The sequence below is a fragment of the Equus przewalskii genome, chromosome 5 (assembly GCF_037783145.1).
Source record: "Equus przewalskii isolate Varuska chromosome 5, EquPr2, whole genome shotgun sequence".
NCBI lineage: Eukaryota > Metazoa > Chordata > Mammalia > Perissodactyla > Equidae > Equus > Equus przewalskii.
Window position 1 is genome coordinate 71,158,230 of NC_091835.1, and position 22,138 is coordinate 71,180,367.

The 22,138-nt window shown below is 47.3% G+C and overlaps 1 protein-coding gene across 36 annotated transcripts in view; it reads right to left on the reverse strand.

The window, feature by feature from the left end:
* The window catches only part of CSAD (cysteine sulfinic acid decarboxylase), a 25,850-nt gene continuing 3,712 nt past the window's right edge, over nucleotides 1–22,138 (reverse strand). For 4 of the 36 annotated variants that reach the window (XM_070621434.1, XM_070621456.1, XM_070621457.1 and 1 more), the window contains 14 exons: nucleotides 10,303–10,438; nucleotides 9,891–10,017; nucleotides 9,721–9,811; nucleotides 9,281–9,387; nucleotides 8,736–8,851; nucleotides 8,181–8,260; nucleotides 7,814–7,868; nucleotides 3,240–3,356; nucleotides 3,099–3,163; nucleotides 2,723–2,804; nucleotides 2,101–2,300; nucleotides 1,897–1,948; nucleotides 1,622–1,711; nucleotides 1–693 (listed from right to left, as the gene is read on the reverse strand). In XM_070621434.1, coding sequence (XP_070477535.1) covers nucleotides 520–693; nucleotides 1,622–1,711; nucleotides 1,897–1,948; nucleotides 2,101–2,300; nucleotides 2,723–2,804; nucleotides 3,099–3,163; nucleotides 3,240–3,356; nucleotides 7,814–7,868; nucleotides 8,181–8,260; nucleotides 8,736–8,851; nucleotides 9,281–9,387; nucleotides 9,721–9,811; nucleotides 9,891–10,017; nucleotides 10,303–10,428 — 1,482 coding nt within the window. In that variant the 5' untranslated portion in view covers nucleotides 10,429–10,438 and the 3' untranslated portion in view covers nucleotides 1–519. Of the gene's footprint in view, nucleotides 694–1,621; nucleotides 1,712–1,896; nucleotides 1,949–2,100; nucleotides 2,301–2,722; nucleotides 2,805–3,098; nucleotides 3,164–3,239; nucleotides 3,357–7,498; nucleotides 7,608–7,813; nucleotides 7,869–8,180; nucleotides 8,261–8,735; nucleotides 8,852–9,280; nucleotides 9,388–9,720; nucleotides 9,812–9,890; nucleotides 10,018–10,302; nucleotides 10,439–10,696; nucleotides 10,837–12,136; nucleotides 12,195–20,101; nucleotides 20,138–20,897; nucleotides 21,314–22,138 lie in introns of those variants that run through there. The other 32 variants (XM_070621458.1, XM_070621465.1, XM_070621463.1 and 29 more) reach the window with 19 other exon arrangements.

The following is a 22,138-nucleotide window of genomic DNA, read 5'->3' on the forward strand; positions in this document are numbered from 1 at the left end:
TACAGTTGAAATTTTAACTTTATTAGTTTCCTATAACAAAACTTACACATATTCATTATATACTAGAAGGGGGGAGCACAAAAGGTATAAAGAAGTTCACTTTTAAATTGCCTATAATCCTATCCCAGGGAAAACTATTAATATTAACATTTTGGCATATTTCATTTCATCAGTCTTTTCCTATGTAAATTTTTAAATATAGCCCAGATATTACTATAAATAAAGTCTCGTATCCAGCTTTTTCAACATAACATTATATTAAAATTATTTTTTTCATAGCAATAAAAATCTTCTTTGTAAACATAATTTCAATGGCAGAATAACATCCCACCATATGGATATACTATTCATTTAAACATCTTCCTGATATCAAATATCGAATAGGAGAGTTAGTGGGTCAAAGCATATAAACATTGTTAAGACCGCTGTGTTTCCTAGGAAGGCTGTTCTTGAGAAGACAGCGGGGAACACATAGGGCGGGTGGGGCCGGGATGCCAAGCCCACTGGCAAGGAGGGGGCTCAGAGGTCCTGGCCTAGCCGTTCCAGCTCATTGAGGAAGAAGTCCATATCAGCCTGGGTCAGAGCCGGGTTGGCCACAACCATGCGGAAAAAGTTGCCCCGGGTCCCGTGGGGCTGGTAGCCAACCATCATGGAGCCCTCCTTCACCATGCGCTCTTTAAGTACCGGGGCCACCTGTGGAAGGGGTGGGGAGCGCATCCAGCTGCAGCCTGGGGTGAGGTGAGGGGGTGGGCTGCCTTCCTGGCCAGCCTGGCTCCCCGAGAAGCATTTCCCTCCCATGCAGCTGCCTTCGGATGCAGCTCTCATTGCTCAGATGGTGACTGTGGCCCCAGTTTACCTTTTCTACCACATTCAACCTGCTTAGCCTTCTCCACCGTCTGCATTGTTCTCCATCTCACCTGTCTCCAAGTTGTCACAGGGGCCATTTCCTGCCAAATCCTGACTTGTCCCTGAATCCCAACACTGCTTTAGTCTAACTTTAAGCCCTGGGCATCCTTAGCACCTTCTTCTCCTCTCTCTGAATTCCTGCAATATTTTTGATCTGTACCCTGTGATCTAACGTGTAATTTACAAGATTGCCTTGAACACATTGGTTTCGAATAGGTAACTCTTGTTTTCCAAAATATAACTCCCTAAGGGCAAGAATGTTCTTGTCCTTTTAGATCATCTGCAGCAGCTAGTACCAATCTATCCTTAGGGACTAGGACACGACAGATCTCCGCCTCCAGGAGGCACGTGTGGACTGGCCTTACTGGGTTGTGCCGTCCCCAGCATCACTGAATAAAGCTCTTCCATGATCTTTCCGTCTCACATCTCTATCCTGGGCGTGAGCTCCCAGCAGAAGGCCCGGCACAGGGTTTATGTATCACACACTGGTGAGTTCTCCTGTCATGCCCCTTTCTGTCTTCTTATTACTTTCCAGAAATATGCCTTATTCCCACCCCCACCCCCACAGAAATGAGGACAAACTGGTGTCGTCCAGTTCACATCCCCATCTCAGAAGCAGGACTAGCAAAGGGACCTGCCATGCCACTCAGAGCCAGCAGGGGGCGGAAGCGCACCAGCTGCATCAGTTCCCGATAAGTGGGACGAGAGAGCCTACCTTGGCAAGCCTTTCCGCATAATCTGGACTCCCCTGTTTCCCCCGCAGGCTGGGCGGGACGAACCAGAAACACACGTTGACAAACTCAGGCTGGGAGGAAGGAGAGAGGGGAAGATGTGAGCCGAGGAAGGGGACCGTTCCCCTCCCACTCTCCTCTTCCCCCATCAGGACTCTACGTGTGGGATAGGCTGGGGGGCCGGGGGGATGCCAAAGAGCACAGGGTTGGGGCCGGTAGCCAGGCATCACGGAGCCCTCCTTCATGGGCTTGGTGTTACCTCCATAACCAACTCAAATCCTTCCCGCTTCTTCAATTCCTCCACCAGGTACCTGCGAATAGAGTGAGAAACACAGATGGAGGAGGAGAGGCACAGACACAGAAACAGAAGAGACTCAGAGAATGAGCTGAGAGACACCGAGAGCAGCAAAGGGGTGCAGGGGATGGACGCTGGGGAGGGGAACTGGGACTGCTCCACTCCTACCGGGCAAGGGCGAAGGCCTGGTCCACTCGCTGCTCCAGCCCTTGCCCGCCCTGGGCCTTCCACATGAGCCACAGCTTCAGACAGTCCACGCGGCGGCCGCACTGCACCACCTTGTCTCCTGTGTCCAGAGCCACGTCGTAGAACTTGTCCTGCTGGAAGAGGTAGCTGGCCTGGGACCCGTGGCAGCGCTTGAGCAGGTTCTGGGGGTGGGGTGGGGAGACTGTCAGACCCCACGCCCCCCATGGAGGATTCCCCAGGGCTGCACCGGGGGATTTCTTAGTGCATTCCGCCCACATCTTCCCCTGGAGCCAGGCGGCATGATGGGAGGGCTGTTGGCGGACTCAGACCCCCTTCTCTGGGTTTTCTCCCAATATCCAGAGTTCTTCCAAACTCCACCTGATTACAACTTCAAGCTGGAAGTTTTTCCTTTGCATGAAGACAGGCCACGGGGTTGGGGAGGGGGATGAGGGAGCCCACTGCAGGGGATTAGGGTGGTCGCAGACATTCAGCTTCAGGTGGGATGGTAAGGAGAAAACAGTAAGGCCAGGACCCCCTCTAAAGTGGGTTAGAAAAGAAGACAGAGGTCCCCCTGGAGGCAGGCCAGCGGCGGGGGCAGACCCACCGAGGTATCCCGGAGCAGGAGAGCTGAGCACTGCAGGCCTGCTGTGAGGAGCTTGTGGGGATTCCAGGCCACGGAGTCCGCCCTGGGGGAGCAGAGTGACGCTGGGGCAGCGGCTCCTCCTCTTGGTCCGCTGCCCAGCCAGAGCCCCCCTCCTTTTCCAGATCTCCAGTAAAGGGGCTAAGTCTCACCCCAGCCCAGCAGTCAGCAGGAATTGCCCCACCTGACGTCTGCCCTCCCAGCCCCGATTAACCAACTCTCCAATGCCCTTCCCACCAACCTCCTTGCCCCACTCCCATCCGAAGCTCCCTAGTCCACGACTAATCTCTGGATCGGGGATTTGAAGGGTGGGATTCAGGGAGTGGGGGGCAGTATGTACCTCTGGATCCCAGCCAGGAGATGTCTGTGTGTCTGTGAGAGCAGGACACTCCCACCCCAGGCGGCCTGTGGAGCAGAAGGAACAACGTGGGCCTTGACCTCAGCTCAGCCCACCCCACCCTCAGCCCCAAGTCCCACTCACGTCCACATGCAGCCACAGCCCATGACGCTGGCACACATCAGCAATCGCCTCCAGGGGATCAAAGGCCCCCAGCACGGTCGTGCCAGAGGTGGCAGTGACCAGGAATGGCACAGCACCCTATGGCAAAAATGCAGAGGGAGAAAGAGGCTGTGACGTCATCTCAAAAGCTACTGAGAGCGTGGTGCCAGGGCCCAGCTCTAAACTCTTCAGTGTTACTGTCCCCTTTAATTCGCAGGTGAGGACAGAGAGTCAGAGGTGTTAAGAAACCTGCCCCCAAGCTGAAGCTCCAGAGATGGAATTCAAATCCAGGTCTGTCTGATGTCTATTTCCAAAGGTCATACTCTCAAAAAACGTTCATGTCTTACTGGAAAATCAAAATGCTATTTTAGAAATTCTAATAGTACAAAAGTTTATGAAGAAATTGAATTAGTATTCAAAAAACTACCACAAAGAAAAGCCCAGGCTCAGATGGCTTCACTGATGAATTCTACAAAACATTTAAAAAAGAACTGATGCCAGTTCTTCACAAACTTTCAAAAAACAGAAGAGGAGGGAATTCTTCTGAAATCACCCTCTGAGGCGAGTATTTCCCTGATACCAAAACCAGACAAAACAGCACAAGAAAAGAAAACTACAGACAATATCACTGATAAATATAAAAATCTACAAACACTAGCACAAACCCAAATCAGCAACGTAGAAAAAGAATTATAGCTCAGGACAAAGTGGGACTTGTCCTAGGAATCCAGCTTGGTTTTACATCCAGAAATAATTAATGTAATATACCCCATCAACAAAACAAAGGAAAAAAAACACATCTCAGTGTGGTCTATGGATCATCTCAATAGACAGAGAAGAAACATTTCACAAAATCCAACACTCCTTCGTGACAAAAAAACACTCAACAAACTAGGAAGCAAAAGGAACTTCTTCAACCCAATAAAGGGCATCTACGAAAAATCCACAGCTAACATCGTACTCAATGCTGAAAGACTAAAAGCCTTCCCGAGACCAGGAACAAAACAAGATGTCCACTCTCCCCGCCTCTATTCAACATTGTACTGAGGTTCTAGCAGGGCAATTAAGTAAGAAAATAAATAAGAGGCATCCGGATTGGAAAGGAAAAAAGCAAAACTATTTCTATTTACAGATACCATGATATTGTATCTAGAAAACCCTAAGGAATCCACTAAAAAACTATCAGAATTAATAAATGAGTTCAGCAAGTTTCCAGGGTATAAGATCAACACTCAAAAATCAATTGTATTTCTATATATTAGCAATGAACAATCCAAAAATGGAATTAGGAAAATCTCATCTCCAAGAACATCAAAAAGAATAAAATACTTAGAAATAAATTTAACAAAAGAAGTGCAAAATTATACTCTGAAAACAACAAAGCATTGTTGAAAGAAATCAAAGAAGACCTAAATAAATGGAAAGACATTCCATGTTCATGAATCTCAGACTGAATACAATTCCTACCAAAGTCCCAGGTGACTTCTTTGGAGAAATTGTCAAGCTGGCCCTAAAATTCATATGGAAATTTAAGGGACCCAGAACAGCCAAAACCATCTGGAAAAAGAAGAACAAAGTTGGAGGACTCACACTTCCTGATTTCAAAACTTACTACAAAGCTACATTAATAAAGACAATGTGGTCGACGGTACAGACATGCAGATCAATGGAACAGATGAAGAATCCAGAAAGAAACCTTCACAATTACAGTGAAGTGATTTTCAACAAGGATGCCAGGACAATTCACTGGGGGGGAAAACAGTCTTTTCACAAACAGTGCTGGGACAACTGGATATCCACATGCAAAAGAATGAAGTTGAACCCCTTTCTCATATCATACACAAATATTAACTTATAACAGATCATAGAACTAAATGTAAAAGTTAAAACTACAAAACTCTTACATGAAAATATAGGAGTAAATCTTTGTGGGCTTGGGTTAGGCAAAGCCTTCTTAAATATGACACCAAAAGTACAAGCAACCAAAAAAAAAAAAAAAAGATAAACTGGACCTCATCAAAATTTAAAACTTTTGTGCTTTACAGGACACCATCAAAGAGGTGAAAAGGCAACTTATAGAATGGAAGAAGATATTCGCAAATCATATATCTGATAAGGGACCTGTATCTAGAATAGAGGAAGAACTCTTACAAGTCAATTAGAAAAGACAACCCAATTAAAAACTGGGCAAAGGATCTGCCCATTTCTCCAAAGACATACAAATGGCCAAGAAACACATGACAGGATGCTCACCATCATTAGTCAGAGGGAAATGCAAATCAAAACCACAAGGTACCACTTCACACCCACTAAGACGGCTCAATCAAAAAGAGAAATAAGTGTTGGTGAGGATGTAGAGAAACTGGAACCCTCATACACTGCTGGTGGCATTGTAAACTGATGCAGCCACTTTAGAACACAAGTCTGGCAGTTACTCAAAGGTTCAATATAGAGTTATCATATGACTCAGCAATTCCACTCCCGGGTATATAACCAAGAGAAATGAAAACATGTTCACACACAAACTTCTACATAGGGGGCCTGCCCTGTGGCCGAGTGGTTGGGTTCGCGTGCTCTGCTTCAGTGGCCCAGGGCTTTGCCGCTTCGGATCCTGGGCGTGGACATGGCACTGCTCATCAGGCCATGCTGGGGCGCTGTCCCACATGGCACAGCTGAAGGGACCCACAACTGAAAAAATATACAACTATGTACCAGGAGGCTTTGGGGAGAAAAATGAAAAATAAAATCTTAAAAAAAAAAACAAAAAACTTGTACATAAACGTTCAGAGTAGCATTATTCATAAAAGCCAAAAAGTAGAAACATCCCAAATGTCCATCAACTGAGGAAGAGATAAGTAAAATGTGGTATATCTATACAATGAAATGTTATTTGGCGATAAGGAGGAGGGGCCGGCCCAGTGGCATAGTAGTTAAGCTCGCATGCTCCGCTTTGGCAGCCTGGGGTTCACAGGTTCAGGTCCCGTGTGCAGACCTAGCACCACTCATCAAGCCACACTGTGGCAGCATTCCACATAAAATAGAGGAAGATTGGCACAGATGTTAGCTCAAAGACAATCTTCCTCAAGCAAAGAGAGGAAGACTGGTAAGAGATGTTAACCCAGGGCAAATCTTCCTCACACAAAAAAAATAAAATAAGGAAGAATGAAGTACTGGTATATGTTACAACATGGATGAACTTTCAAGACATTATGCTAAGCAAAAGTTCATCACGAAAGACCATCTATAGTATGATTCCATTTATACGAAAAATCCAAAATAGGCAAATCCAGAGAGATACAAAGTAGATTAGCAGTCGCTTAATGGGAGGGATGGAAGAAGTGGGGATTGATGGCTCAAGGTTGGGGGTTTCCTTTTGGGCTGATAAAAGTGTTCTAACGTTGACTGTAGTGATGGTTGCACAACTCTGTGAATAGGTTAAAAACCACTGAATTATATACTACAAATGAGTGAACTTTATGGCATGTGAATTATACCTCAATAAAGCTATTACCAAAAAAAGCTTATACAATAAAAGTGGTACTCCACTATTCTAATTGCTGCTCAGAGGTAACATTCAGATATCAACAAATATACATTGTTTTAAATAACAATAGTCTCAAAGTGTCCACTCTATTCTGCGACATATACTTCAATATATAGTAGAGGTAGTTTCATGTTACTGTGTATATTCCCACCTTATTCTTTTAATTGGCTACACAGTATTCCAATGAAAACGATACCACCAACAATAATCATGGCAGCCCATATTTATACAGCGCTTCCCTCTTCTCTGTGCTTTCCATACCCAGATTCATTCAATCCTTACGACAACCCTATGTGGTGAGTTCTATATTCAGTTCATTTTACAAAGGAAGAAACTGAGACACACAGCTACACCGTAACTTATGTGACGGGCATTTACAGTTTTTTTAATTTGACGCTTTGTTCCGGGGCACAGAATTCCAAGCACTTGTGATGACGAGTTACAGAATAAATCCTTGCAGCTGGACTCTGCATCAGTGGATGGATACGTTTAACAATTGTATAGATGGCACCAAAATGCCCTCCAGGATGGCTGCAGCAGTTCTCGTATCCCCCAGCGTGGAGGAGGGCGCGGGTGCCCCCACATTCCCGCCACTCCAAGCCTGCGCTCCTCACCCCGGAGCCGCGCATCTTCTTGAGCATCTCCCTGCACGGACCCTCCCGGCTCCCAGAAGCCTTCCACGCTACACTGCACTTACTATGCTAAGTAAAAGAAGCTCCAAAAGATCCCACATCCTTCCCGTGGTGCTGCCTGGGGCTCCACTCACTGACTCAGTCCTGCTCCTGCCTCTCGGGCTCCGCTCCCGCCTGTGGTGTCAGCAGAGTCCCTGAGAGCACCGCAGAGCGTCCTCGCCCCTCAGGCTCCCCACCCATCCCTTCAGCCCACAGGGAAGACAGGCATGGAGACCAAGGAGAGGGATGAGGGTGCCCTGAGCAGGGAGAGCCCGAAGAATCCTCCAAGAAAGGGACAGAGGGGTCCTGCTCCACTGCCCCAGCACCCCTCACTCACTCACCTCCGCCTCGGCCAGATTGATCTGCCTCTCCAGATCCTCAGGGATCATTTTCCCTCTGGAAAAGAAAACTGAGTGGGTAGAGAAGTAATAGGTTCTCTAGCTTAGGAGGCAAATTGTCGAGAGTAGGGTAATGTGGGGTGAGCAATGCAGAGGCCACAATGCTGATCTTTCCCCAAGACGGGTAAACAGATCTCAGGGATGGGGTGGGAGACTCTAGCAGGCACTGGTGACAGAAGTGGCAATTCTGCAGGGACAGAGAGGGGAGAGAGGTCCACCAGGGGCATGTGCCTGAGGCCAGAGCTTCTGGCAGCAGGAAGGTACACTGAGCCAGGCTGGGTCTGAGTCATGTGGACAGAAGGACCTTCACCTCTCATCTGCCTTGACCACTCGGACACTGTCAGTGCCAAGTCCCAGAAAAGCAGCTCCCTTCTTGATGGAGTAATGACACTGTGGAGGAAGGCAGAGGTGGCAATTAGGCTAGGGGCAAGAGGGCAGGGAGGATGGGGAAGACATACTGGTAAGTGTGAGCTTCAAGAGATGAGACCCTGTAGACCAGGGCTTCTCAAATGTTCGCATGCCTGCAAACCACCAGAGTATCTGGTAAAATGCAGATTCACATTCGGTAGGTCTGGGGTGGGACTCGAGAGCCTGCATTTCTAACAAGCTCCCAGGTGATGGTGATGCTGCTGGTCCACAGACCACACTCTGAGTAGAAAGGGTGTGCACTGTGTCCACCGCATTGGTTGCCCCTTCGCAACCTCCAGATAGAAGGGAAGGTGAACAGGAGCATGTACTCAGCCCCCTTGACTGGAAAGAAACACATCTGCCCGGGGGGAAGGCTGGCCCGGAGGATCTAAGTCTCAGACTCAGCTGGCTGGAGATTAGAATCAGTAGCCCAGTGGAGCCCTGTGCCTCTTCCCACCTCCTTCGATGTGAAGAGGGCCAGGGGCGGCAGTGCCCGGAGGCCCCTCTGCTTGCAATCCGGGTAGCGCTGATAGCGGGCCAGGTTCACAGCATACATGTTGGAGATGGAGCCACCTGTCACAGGGAGGGGGTGGTGGCAAGAGAGGGGCAGCGAGTCAAAACCGGAGCTTGCCTCCCCTGACCTCTCTACCCAGAGGAACTGATCAAAGAAGCACGAGTGATTGGCTCCCTGACCACAAATTCTCAGGGCTCTATGAATGGCACACTGATGACCAGAATGGCCCCGGGATCCAGAAGTCACCCTGACCACCCTCTGGATATCCTGGGCTGCCCTCAGGACAGCAGCGCCCCTGCCCAGAGCGTGCAGGCGCTGGGTAAACACAAGGATTCAGGGGGCTGAGCAGCTTCTCTCCAGTTTGGCCCGAGCCCAGCTGGAGAGAAAACAAAGAGAAATCACCCCTCCTGTCAGCTGAGAGCAAGAGAATGGTGTGGGAAGAGGATCCCTGAAAATGGCAAAGAAAGGCCCCCCTCCTTCTCACACACCAGGGCAGAAGACCCCATCGCCAGAGCTCCAGCCCACCAGCGCCCGGAGTTTCTTCAGGACCTCTTCTTCCATGAGCACAAACACGGGGGCGATTTCATAAGTGTACCTGCCAGACAGGGAACAATGAGAAAGGGGGAAACGGGGAGGGCCGGCCAGGCCAGACTCAGAGGAGTCGGACGGAATGAGTGAGGGAAGGGTCCACAGAGGGGAACAAGTTGGTGACAAAGAACCAGGGAGACAAGTGAGAAAAAACTGGGGTTAGGAGACCTGAGAAGGCTTGGAGAAAGGGAGTCCAAAGGGTCCAAGGGGAAAGCCTGCAGGCAGGGATTCCCAGAAAACAGAGAGGGGGCAAAAGCCATTCTCCTCCCCTAACCCTAGGTATGTCTCCTGCAAGGCCAAAGCCTTTGTGGGCGCAGGGAGGGGGCCTTGGGAGGCTCACTGGCTGGTGTTAAGGCTCTCGGTGACAATGCGCCCGGCCAGAGCGTGGGGATCCAACCCTGAGAAGAGCTGGTTGAAGAAGTGAGGGTGACCTGGAGAAGGAGGGCAGGGAGCTCAGAGTGAAGCTTGGTACAAATGCCAGACACTCCTCCCACCAGAACCAGGACCCACAGGTCTTCACGCTGTAGCGGATGACAGCCCGGCACCGCTCCAGGATCTGCTCCCGTGACTCCCCATGGCTCCGCAGCTCCAAATCCAGCAGCTGCTTCAGCTCCTCCGGCTCCTTCCACTCGCAGACCTAGGAGGAGAAGCGGGAGACTCTGGGGGCCCTGAGATACCCCACTGACCAGCTGCCCGAACCACAACTCCATAGACACCAGACACTGCCAACTTGCACTTACAACAGGTTAGGCATATTTTCAAAGCAGCACCCAAACAAGGATAAACAAACCAGAGTATGACCCACTATATACCCCTGAGGCACACTGTGAGACAGTGATGAATTCTGGGGAGAAGCCTCGTGGGAAGAGGAAGGTTCTGAGCCAGGTTTGATGGACAGGAGGAGGAGGGAGGAAGGACCCACCTTCTCGGAGGCACTGGTCCCTTTCCGAATGACCTCATCCACAATGATCCCAAACACATCCCGGAGCAAGGCTTCTGCAGCCACGGGGTCCCCATCAAGGGAGAGGAGCGGTTCAGAGTCAGCCATCAGGGTGAATCTGTGGGCAGAACTGGAGTCATTCCCTACTCAGCCAGTGTACCCCACCTGGACCTAACCAGCAAGAACCCCAAACCCACGATACGCCAAAGGTCCCAGTCCTGCAGCTCAGTCCCAGCCTGCACGGTACAGACAAGGGCGAGTGAGCACGTGCAGGGAGAAAGCCGGCAGAAACAGGTGGGAAAGAAAAAGGCAGTTAGCGCCGTGCAGGTGGATTCCAGTGGCCACTGCCCACCTAAGGCACAGACAACAGGCTTACGTTTCTGCTCAGGTCTCTGTCCAGGTGAGCTGGAGGCAGGGTACACGACTAGCTTTTCAGAATGTTAGGACCAGGCAGCAGAGGGAGGGAGGCATAGGCACAGTCACATGACCGTGATATCACCCTCTTGACCCTTGCCCTCAAGAGAACTCACACGATTTGAGATAGGGACAGCAGGTTAAGATAAGTCCCCTGAATGATCATTAGCTGACATGAAGAAGGGAGGAAATGAGATGAAAGGCAAAAAGCAAGTACCACATGAACTTCAGGGTTGAGCAGACCGGAGAGGCAGCAGGAACAGAGGCTACCTACTGGGAATCAAAGGGCTCACAGTGGGAGCAAGGACAGCGGGGGCAGGTACAGGAGACTGCCTCAGGTGACCCTGGAGACTGAGGGAGAGGGAGCCTGAGAGACGTGGAGGTGAAACGGTTTAGGCAGGCCTCAGAGGCTAACCTCTGCCTGCCAACCCAGAGCCTTTTCAGAACCGTCCTGATTTCTAAAGCCCTCTCCTGGAGCAGGAAGGAAAGGAGGTCACATTGAGGAAGCATTTTGTTAGACAGGAGTGATCCTGTGCCTTGTAGGCTGAGAGTGCTCAACGAGCAGGGAGCAGTTCGAAGTGAGCACTGACTGTGTTCATGACAGGGTGCTGGGGACTGACCAGGCCTCCTGTCCCAGTGGGAAGACACAGATGCACAGGCAACAGTCACAGCCCAGAGCACGGCTAGACACCGATCCCAACTGCTATTCAGTAACAGAGGAGATCGACGGGGGCTGAAGACTGGGGAAGATGTGCAGTGGGACTGGAGCTGGATCTTGAAAGTGGGCAGGAGAAACAGGATTGGTGAAAGGCAGGCAGAGAGGCATCGGGGGTAGAAGAGGAATGCCATGAGCTTACACCAAGAATGAGTATGGCTTGTTCTAAGGTCAGTGAAGGCGCCTGGCTGGCTGGAGGGAGGGTCTGCAAGGATGGTACGGGAGCAAGGGCAGGGCGGGGAGGGATACACGAGATTATTGGGCGCCCTGAGTGCCAGCCGGGCCAAGGAATCTAAATTCTACCCTGCAGGAAATGGGGTCACTGAAAGATTCTGCGGCAAGGAATAGTGTGAAGAAGTTGATGCTCTCAGAAGACCAGTATACGGCAGCAGGATGCAGAAGAATTACAGGCCGTTGCTATAAACCAGGCAAGAGGTGATCTACGCTGGAATAAGGGTGGTGCCAGCAGGAAAGGACAGAAAGACGAACCTGCAGCCTTGCCCACTCACTGGATTACACTGAATTCAACACATGGAATCTACGCTGGAGGAGAAGGAAGAGCCAAAGATGACCCCGGGGTTTCAAGCCCGGATGACTGGAAAAATAAGGGTGCCCCTAAAAGAAATTGGGACGCAGAAAGGCAAAGCTGGATGGAAAGTAAAATGGTTGTTTCTTGGAAATACTCACCCACGAGCAGGTGTCCTGGGGCTACAGATACTCGCATGAGGAGGTCAGGCCCAGAGCTCTGATGAGATGTTAGAACGGAAAGCAGGTTTGAGAGTCAGGGCACAGCTGAAGCCTGTGATGGGCTCCATTCCCCCCCGGAGAGGATGTTCAGAGAGACGGCCAGGGAGAGAGGGGCAGACAGGCCTGGGGAACCCCCTAAATGAGGGGGCAAGAGGATCAAGAAAACATGGAGAGGGAGGAAGCTTCCACCCTTTGGCTGCTCTGATATAATCCACTGTCAACACCACTGGACCCCCCACTAGTTAAAAACACAGGTCCAAGGGACCTTGGGGTCCCACCCTTAAACTTTTCCTCAGTCGAGTGGGTTTGGGGAAAAATAGGAGAGCTGGCCCAGGCCTTGCGAATCAAAGAGTCAATCCTTCCTCAGTGCTCACTCAAGCTCCCCTGATGGTGGCAGCAGTGCTGTTTAGGTCGAGAGGCTAGAGGGAGAGAGCTAGTAAGAATAGGAACCAAGCCAGCCCTGACGGCCTGGCAGTTGAAGTGTGGCGTGCTCTGCTTCAGCAGCCTGGGTTCAGTTCCCAGGAGCAGAACCACACCACTGGTCTGTCAGTAGCCATGCTGTGCCAGCGGCTCACATGGAAGAACTCAAAGGACTTACAATTAGAATATACAACTACGTACTGGGGTTTTGGGGAGGGAAAATAAGAAAAAGAGAAGAAGACTGGCAACAGATGTTAGCTCAGGGCAAATCTTTCCCAGCAAAAAATAAATAAATAAATAAATAAGAATAGGAACCGCTGAAGTGCTTATCATATGCCACACTCTGTACTTAATGTGTATTATTCTAATCCTTGTGACCGTGGAGCTTACGTCTCTCACCCACATTTAAAGATGGGGAAACTGAGATTGCAGAGACATGACATATGGAAGTTGTCCAGATCAGGCAGCCAGCATGTGGCCGAGCTGGCTGTGAACCCAGGCGTGTGGGGCTCCTAACCATCGTGCTCCACTTCCTCATGTGTGCCTCTCTCAGGCAGAGTTTGTTGTAGTGCAAAGACCACTGGGCAGGAGCAAGGAAGCCTCGGGGCCTTGGTTTCTGTAAAATGGGGGTTTAAAGAGACAATCTCCAAGGCCTCTGCTGGTGGTCACAGGCGCTCGGGCTGCTGGACACGGCACACATCAGGGAGACTTTCCTTTCACTGTGCGGGTGGGAAACAGGATGCAAGGGGTTTGCAAGGAGGGAACCACAGGTGAAGAAAGAGGTCCCTGGCTGAACTGAGGCTTTTGCCAAAGTTCTGAAGAGAGAGTCTGCAGGGAAGACCACAGCTCTGTCCACCTGGCCGGCACCTTCCTATCCATTCCACCTTGGTCACCGCTCAGAAACAAAATCTGGAGGCAAGGGCTCTGAACCCTCCCAGTTTCCTCCAGGGGTAAACAGGGAGGTGAGGCATCACTGCCCTCATTCCCCATTCAGAGTCCTGTCCTGGACACTTGAGAGAAGGAAGGGTGCCTACCCACACAGAGCTTTTCTTTTTCTTTTTTCTTTCTTTCTTTTTTTTTTTTTTGGTGAGGAAGACTGGCTCTGAGCTAACATCTGCTGCCAATCTTCCTCTTTTTTGCTTGAGGAAGGAAGATTTTTTTGCTTTCTCTTTTTTGCTTTAGTTCGCTAGCTAACATCTGTGCCCATCTTCCTCTATTTTTTGTATGTGTGGGACACTGCCACAGCATGACTTGATGAGCAGTGTGTAGGTCTGTGCCCAGGACCCAAACCTGTGACCCCTCAGCCACTGATGCAGAGCACTGGAACTTAACCACTATGCCATGGGGCCGGCCCCCAGAGTTTTTCTTTTTAAAAAGCAAGAGGATATTAACTGATAGAATGATAAAGCAAAGAGACCTGAATCAAGTTAGGACAGCACTTTAGCCACACGTTGAGAAGATGCTGGGAGGACCAAGCAGGTCTGCTAAAAAATTCACAAGTTTTTCTGACGTCATGGGATTTCTAGACCATAAATGCCTTTAATTTACATCAGCTTCCTCATATCTTTCTTTCCTTCACTTACACAACTTGGTTGTGCGGTCCATTGTTTCAACCACTCTTTGTCCAAAATCCTCAACTCCTTGGCCCGACTGTCCTTTCTCCAAAGCCACCTGACAAAGCCTCAATCCAACTGGCCAAAGCCACCAGGATGGCTGGATTCTGCTAGTGAAAACCACCTAAACCGTTCAAATCTATATCGCTGTAAATTCATGGTCTCTGTGCACATTCCAATTAAGCACATATGTTTACCACTACTCCTGACTGAAACCCCACTAAAACTGCATCAGTGGAATTTCAAATCCAGAAGAAGAAAGCAAATGAGAAGTGAGATAAGACGTGAGAGATGTCAATAATCGTAGAAGACAGAAAGCAGATGAGAAGTGGTAACTGGTTTAGCAAATGTCAGAAAATCAAAACCAGCACGGCTGCAAAGGGCTATGCCAACGGGAAAGGTTGGGGCAGAAGCCCCGAAAGCCTCAGGGGTTGAAACCACTAGCTACCTTGGAAGGCAGGGGGGAGGGGCACAGCTGAAAACATAGAAATTAGATGAAAACTTGTATGAGGTACAGTTAGACCATCACTCTCCTCCCCCTGGCCCTTAAGCCAGGCAACTCCCCTCCTCTCTCCCTACTTCCAAAGCAGCAGGAGGTTTGTTTTCTAGAGAATCTGAAACAGAGAGGCCGGGACTCAGGGACGCCAGGCACAGCAGAAGGTGAGGATAAGGCACTGCACCGAACACAGGGGGCTTAGGAGGAAGTTACATATTGAATCAACTTCTTTCTCACAGTCAGCATTCAGAACCAGTGGCCAGGGGTAAACTCTCCAGGGCCAGGAGCCTGAAGGATTCCTCTCCAGAAAAACTGACCCCAACAGGCCCAGAGAAGAGACCTACTGATGCTCTTATTTCAGTCCTTGTCCAGTCACCTAGCTGGAGAGGCCCACGGTCAATAAGGCCTGTCCAGGCACTTGGGCCTCCCAATATGCCTTAGTGCCTCGCTCTTAAATGTGAGCAGCCAGCCAGCCAAGGATTACCAGACACCTGAGGAAGGCCCCTAACATGAACCCCCGAGGTATAAACAGACAAACTGACAAAAGAGATTTGCCGAAAGAAGACAAAAACAGGGAGCAGGAGAAAGCCTCAAAAGTTCAAGAAGATAGTGCATCAATAAAGAAAACAGGTTGCTTTCAAAAAGGAATACTTGAAGGACAAGAAGAAGCTCTAGGATTTTTAAAATATGACAACGGAAATGAAAAATTAGAAATAAAACAAAGCCAAGAAAAATCACACAGAAAGATCAAAGTATAAAAAGATGGACAATAAAAGAGAAAAGAACTTTAAAAGAGTTAATCTAAAAGGCCCAAAAGTCAACTAATAGAAGTTGCAGAGGGGCTGGCCCCGTGGCCGAGTGGTTAAGTTCGCGCGCTCTGCTGCAGGCGGCCCAGTGTCTCGTTGGTTTGAATCCTGGGCGCAGACATGGCACTGCTCATCAAGCCATGCTGAGGCAGTGTCCCACATAGCACAACCAGAAGGACCCACAACTAAAAATACACAACTATGTACTGGGGGGCTTTGGGGAGAAAAAGGAAAAATAGAATCTTTCAAAAAAAAAAAAGTTTCCCACAAGTCTATTGACCTATCAACCTTCTCCCCGTCGTTTCCTTCTCTCATTTCAGATTTCTTAGAGAAAATAAAAGCCATCAAAACTCACTCAACCTTTTGTTACCTGCACTCTGGGTCCCTCCCTCTCTCCAATATTTATCCAGGATCCACTATGTGCCGAGCACTTGGGTAGCCTCTAGAGGGAGTGGAGAGCAGAAGAACACAGGCCTGGCCTGGTGAGGTCCACTGTGCAAAGCCCAGGTCACAAATTGGAGAGGGGGAGCCAACTCCTACTCATAGACATCGTTCTGTTTGCACAGCATGTTTTAAAACTTTTAAAAGTAATCGTTAATACTGAAACTTGCAGCTTCCTTGTGAAAAAAGTCAGAAGACCTAGCAACATGGGGACTAATTAATAAACAGTGACAATCACCTATAGCTGGAATTGCCCCTTTATTATGACCATAGTTTCACCTTCATTATGTTTTCTTCTCAATTGTTTTATTTTTTACTAAGTCCTGTATTCAGGTAGTTCAAAAATCAAAATATATAAAAATATCAATACTGAAAAGTCTAATTGCCACCCCATTCCATATACCCCATTCCCACCTCCACCTCCCCAGGTAACCATTTTTATTAGTTTCTTGGGTATCCTTTCAGAGTTTTTAATGCAAATAATAACCAAAGTGAACATATATTCTTATTTTCTCCCTTTTCACACAGAAGAGAGCATATAAATCACTGTTCTCACCTTGCTGTTTTTCAGTTAACAATATATGGGCCATCTTTTATCAGTATCATATTTATCATCTTTTATCAGAAGTATATATAACTTCCTCATTCTTTTTTCTAATTTAACAGCTTTATTGAGATATAATTTACATACCATAAAACATATCCCTTTAATTGTACAGTTCAGTGCGTTTTCACATAGAAACAAAACTGTGCAACAATCATCACTATCTAATTCCAGAACATTTTCATCACCCCAAAAAGAAACTCATTAGCAGTCACTCCCTGTCCCCCTTCCCCCCAGCCTCTGGCAACCACTAATCTATTTTCCGCCTCTATAGATTTGCCTGTTTTCAGATAAACGGAAACATACGATATGTGATCTTCTGTGATAGGCTTCTTTCACTCAGCACAATGTTTTCAAGGTTCACCCATGTTGTAGCACATATCAGTACAGTACTTCATTCTCTTTTATGGCCAAATACTATTCCATTGTATGGACCTACCACATTTTATTCATCCATTCATAAACTGACGGACATTTGGGTTGCTTCCACTTTTTGGCTGTTGTGAATAACGCTGCTATGAAATTTTACATACAAATTTTTGTGCAGGCATATGTTTTCAATTCGCTTGGGCACATACCTAGGAGTGGGTCTTATGGTAACTCTATGTGTAACTTTTTGCAGAACTGCCATACTGTTTTTCAAACTGGCTGCACCATTTACATTCCCATCAGCAATGTACGAGGGTCCCAATTTCTCCACACCCTCGCCAGACCTGTAATTCTCAGTCTCTTTGATCGTAGCTGGCAGCATTTGTAATTTTGATAAAGACTGCCAGCATCCACACAGCTTGTACCAGTGCATGAAAATGCCTACATTCTCAGCCTCAGGAACAGAGGATGTTGTGGCAACTTCTGAATCTTTTTAATCTGAGTAAAAAATGATATCTTAGCATAGTTTTATTTTAGTTGAACTCCTGTATTAGTCAGTTTTCCTATGGTAACTAACGGCTTCAAAATCCTACGGGCAGGGCCAGCCCTGTGGCCGGGTGGTTAAGTTCGCATGCTCTGTTTCAGCAGCACAGGGTTTCATCAGTTCGAATCCTAGGTGCAGACCTAGCATGGCTCACCAAACCATGCTCAGGCGGTGTCCCCCGTACCACACTAGAAGGACCCACAACTAAAATATACAACCATGTACTGGAGGGCTTTGGGGAGAAGGAAAAATAAAAAAAAAATAAAATCTTTAAAAAAAAAGTCCCATTGGCTTACAACAACAGAGGTTTATTTCTCTTTCATGGTTTACACTGGTGGTGGAGTTGGTTACAGCTCTGATTCATGTCCAAGACCCAGGCTGAAGGAATAGTCCCTATCCGGGACACAGCATTCTCAGGGCAGAGGGAAAAGAGCAAAAGGCAGAGAAAACCATGCATCAACTCATAACTTCGGCTCAGACCTGACACATGGCACATCTACTCATAACCTAGTAACCAAAGCAAGCCCTAGGGCGGCAGGGTGAGGAGGCATATTCCTCCCACAAGAGGGCTCTGCAAAGTGCATGGCAACGGGTGAAGACATACAACCCCATCACAAGCTCACTGGGGCACAGGCCCTTAGAATTTTGCATTATGTTTCATTCAGTCCACACCAGCCCACCACTCTCATTTGCTTTACCTGCCTGGCCCTGTAGATATCTGAGTTGGAATCTCTGGTCTAAAGGCTTCCTCTCCTTCTCCCTCAGGGATACTCTTGATTATCCCCTCTCATTTCTTCAACTCCCCTTCCTGCTACCTCTTTCTCGCACCATTTTAAATTGTTTAAACTTCTCACATGTTCCCACTGCAGCCACCTCCTCTTCACAGCCAATCTCCTTAAAAGAGTTGTCTCCACTCCCTGTCTTCACTTCCTCTTCTCTCACTTTCCTCAGCCCACCACCATGTAGCTTCCCCCTTCAAGGTCACCAAGATCTTCCCTGCCTCCAAATCCAATGGACACATCTCATCTTTATCCTATTTGACCCCTCTGGAGCTATCTTGGTTTGCCATTTCATCTTGAAACAGTTTCTTCCATTGGCTTCCATATGACTACCCCATTTCTTGGTTTCCTTTGCATTTTACCTGCCTCTCGCCCTCCCTTAAATGCTAGTCCCTGAGGGTTCTATCCCAGGGTCTCTCTCATCAGTATTCTGCATCTCTCCCTGGACAATGTCATCCATTCCCAAGGCTACATGCTGGTGACTCCTTCATCCCAGACCTCTCTCCTGAGCCCAGATCCTTGAAGCCACCTGCTTAATTTGGAAGTCTCACAGGCATTTCACACTCAATAGGTCCAAAAGTGAACTCACTATCAGCCCTTTCAAATCTGCTCTTCTCCTTGGGTTCCCTGGTTCAGTGACTAGCACCATCTTCGAATGGTTGCTCAAACTGACCTAGATTCTAACTGACCTCCTGCCTCCTCATCCTAGACTGATTTTTTTCCTTTTTATTTAATCTTCAAATGTTGTTAGATCTTTCTCTCTCCCATTCAAAAACATTAGCATAACACTAAAATCTGGATAAAGCTTCACTTTTTTCCTCTGAAAAATGTTGTAAAAATTCTTTTCCTTAAAAACAATTTAAAGGAGGGGCTGGCCCCATGGCCGAGTGGTTAAGTTTGCGCACACACTTTGGCGGCCCAGGGTTTCACTGGCTCGGATGCTGGGCACAGACATGGCACCGCTCATCAGGCCACGCTGAGGCAGCATCCCACACAGCAGAGCCAGAAAGACCTGAACTAGAATACACAACTATGCACTGAGGAGCTTTGGCGAGAAGAAGAAAAAAAAAGAAAGACGACTGGCAACAGATGTCAGCTCAGGTGCCAATCTTTAAAAAACAAACAAACAAACAGACAAAAACCAAAAGGAATGTGTCATCTTAAATCAGTTCCTGGATAAGGAAGGAAAAAACCTATGAAGAACATTATTGTAATAACTGGTGGAATCTGACTACAAATAGCATCATAAATATTAGTATTCTACCAGTGTTAAATTTCCTGAATTTGATCATTGCATTGTGGTTGTATAAGAGAATGTTCTTAGAAAACACATGCTGGGGCTGGCCCCGTGGCCAAGTGGTTAAGTATTCACGTTCTGCTTTGGCGGCCCAGGGTTTCGGTGGCCCAGAGTTTCGCCGGTTCGAATCCTGGGCACGGACATGGCACCACTCATCAAGCCATGCTGAGGCAGCATGCCACGACTAGAAGGACCCACAACTAAAAATACACAACTATGTACCAGGGGCTTTGGGCAGAAAAAGGAAAAATAAAATCTTTGAAAAAAAAAAAGAAGAAGAAAACATATACTAAAACATTTGGCAGTGAAAGAGCACGAAAGCAGCAACCTTCAGTTCGGAAAAAGACAATATTGTGTGTACGTATCTACAAACACTTCTAGAACAATAACAACTTTATTGAGATACGATTCACATCCATCAAGTTTGCCCTTTGAAAGTGTACAATTCAGTGGTTTTTAGTATATTCACAAAGTTGTGCATCAATCACATTATTTAATTCCAGAATATTTTCATCACTCCAAAAGAAACCCCTTACCTATTTGCAGTCACTCCCCATCCTTTTTTTCAAAGACTGAAAAAGATGGAAAAAGTCTTCAAAATACTAACTCTGGTTATTTCCAGCTTTGGGAATTATAGATTTTCATTTTCTTATTTATACACTTCTATATTTTTATAATTTTATACAATAACTTCATATTACTTATGTAATTCAAATAAAGGGGGTTTCTTGTTTTTTGATGAGGAAGATTGGCCCTGAGCTAACATCTGTTGCCAATCTTCCTCTTTTTGCTTGAGGAAGATTGTCGTTGAGCTAACACCTGTGTCAAACTTCCTGTATTTTGTACGTGGGATGCTGCCACAGTGTGGCTTGATCAGCAGTATGTAGGTCTGCACCCAGGATCTGAACCTGTGTCCCCTGGGCCACCAAAGTGGAGCACGCAAACTTAACCACTAAGCCACCAGGCCGGCCCCTGAAGGTTATTTTTAAGCAACAAAAAAGATTAAGGAGGAATTAAGGGGCAACAAGAATTTCAATATGTACAAATCGCCAGACTCAAGGAATGGCCCTAGTAGGTCATGTGGTTTCCCAACTCCTCGATGCACTATCATCAAAAAGGTCCAACGGGTAACAAAGGTAACCACATACTGCTCACTTTTATTACACAGCCCAACTGGCTCTCAGAGAGAGGAACAGGTTCAGCTAGTTCAGCAAAGAGTGACTGAGTACCTACTTCTGTAGCCCGGCACTAACCCGGGTGCTGTGTCTGCCCTATGTGTCCCAGCTAACTGGCCAGCAGGGAGGCCCACGCATAAAATAAAGGCATGCTCACCTCAAGAGAGTGGACCAGTCACGAAGAAAGCCAGCTGGTTAATTCTGCTCAGTTAGCCCAGGGCAGCCTTCAAAGAGAAAACACTCAGGCTCTCCTAAAGGCCATAGAAAGCTGGTGCAGGAAAAGACTAATCGGTAATTATTACACTACTATTTGAAGAAGATGGGCTGGGCCTGAGGGAAGAGTGTGCCAAGGAAGTGAGGTAAGGTCACGTGGGAGGAGGCCTGCCTGTGGGCAAAGGGATCAGGCCATTGCTTCTTAAGCAGTTTCAGCCAAGCTTGTCGTGAGAAGTGCAAACACTGACCTCTGAGCTGTGTACCTATTAACAAAGCCCACTGACTCAACACCCACATTCACAGAGGCACAAATTCTCCTTAAGGGTACTCTGTCTTCTCCTCTTCCAGATGGTAAATTCCTGGGGAGAGAGGCCTAAGTCTTATCCTTCTTTAAGTAAAGCACTAAATACAAAAATAATGTTAGTTTTCATCTTTTTGAGTCTCCACTCCCTTCTCCCAAGGTCTTGCACAAAGGCACGAAATAAACACTTGGTGAATCAACCAACTATTCCAGGTACTGAAAAATAATGCCACATTTCCACTTACATTTGATTTGCATAAACAAAAAATCTGTATTAATGACAACTTAGAAGATTCACAAAGGGCTTTTTTTTCTTCTCAAAGTCTTCTCATCTATGATCTCATTTGATCCTCAGGGCAGTGCTAGAAATTAGCCTGAAAAGTTATTTATTTATTCATCCTTGTTTTCAAGATGAGGACTCTTGGGCCAGAAAGAGTGAACTAATTTGTCCAAGATTCCAAAGGTGACATGGGAGAAGGCCCAGATTGCTGATTTTCTGACTTCTGGGCTAGGACCTCTCCCACCACGTTGTTGGTCCCTTTTAATTCTGGCAGTTCTCACTACCTCTCACCATACACAAAAGTGAACTGCAGCTGAGATGAAGACATAAACTGAAAATACACAACTATAAGAATACCACAAGGAAATACAGAGAAATATTTTTTATAATCTTGAGATAGCATATCACAAAAACCTAAAAGCCACAGGCAGATTTGACTATGTAAAACTTTCAAAATTCTGTGTCAAGAAAGACACCTTTAAAGTGGTTAAAGATACCTCATGGCTTTATTTTTTCCCACTCATTATTTGACCCACTCAATGTTTTCCAAAATGGTTTCTGCTTCTCTTGCAATTATTCCTTTCTACCTAAATTTTAAAATCAG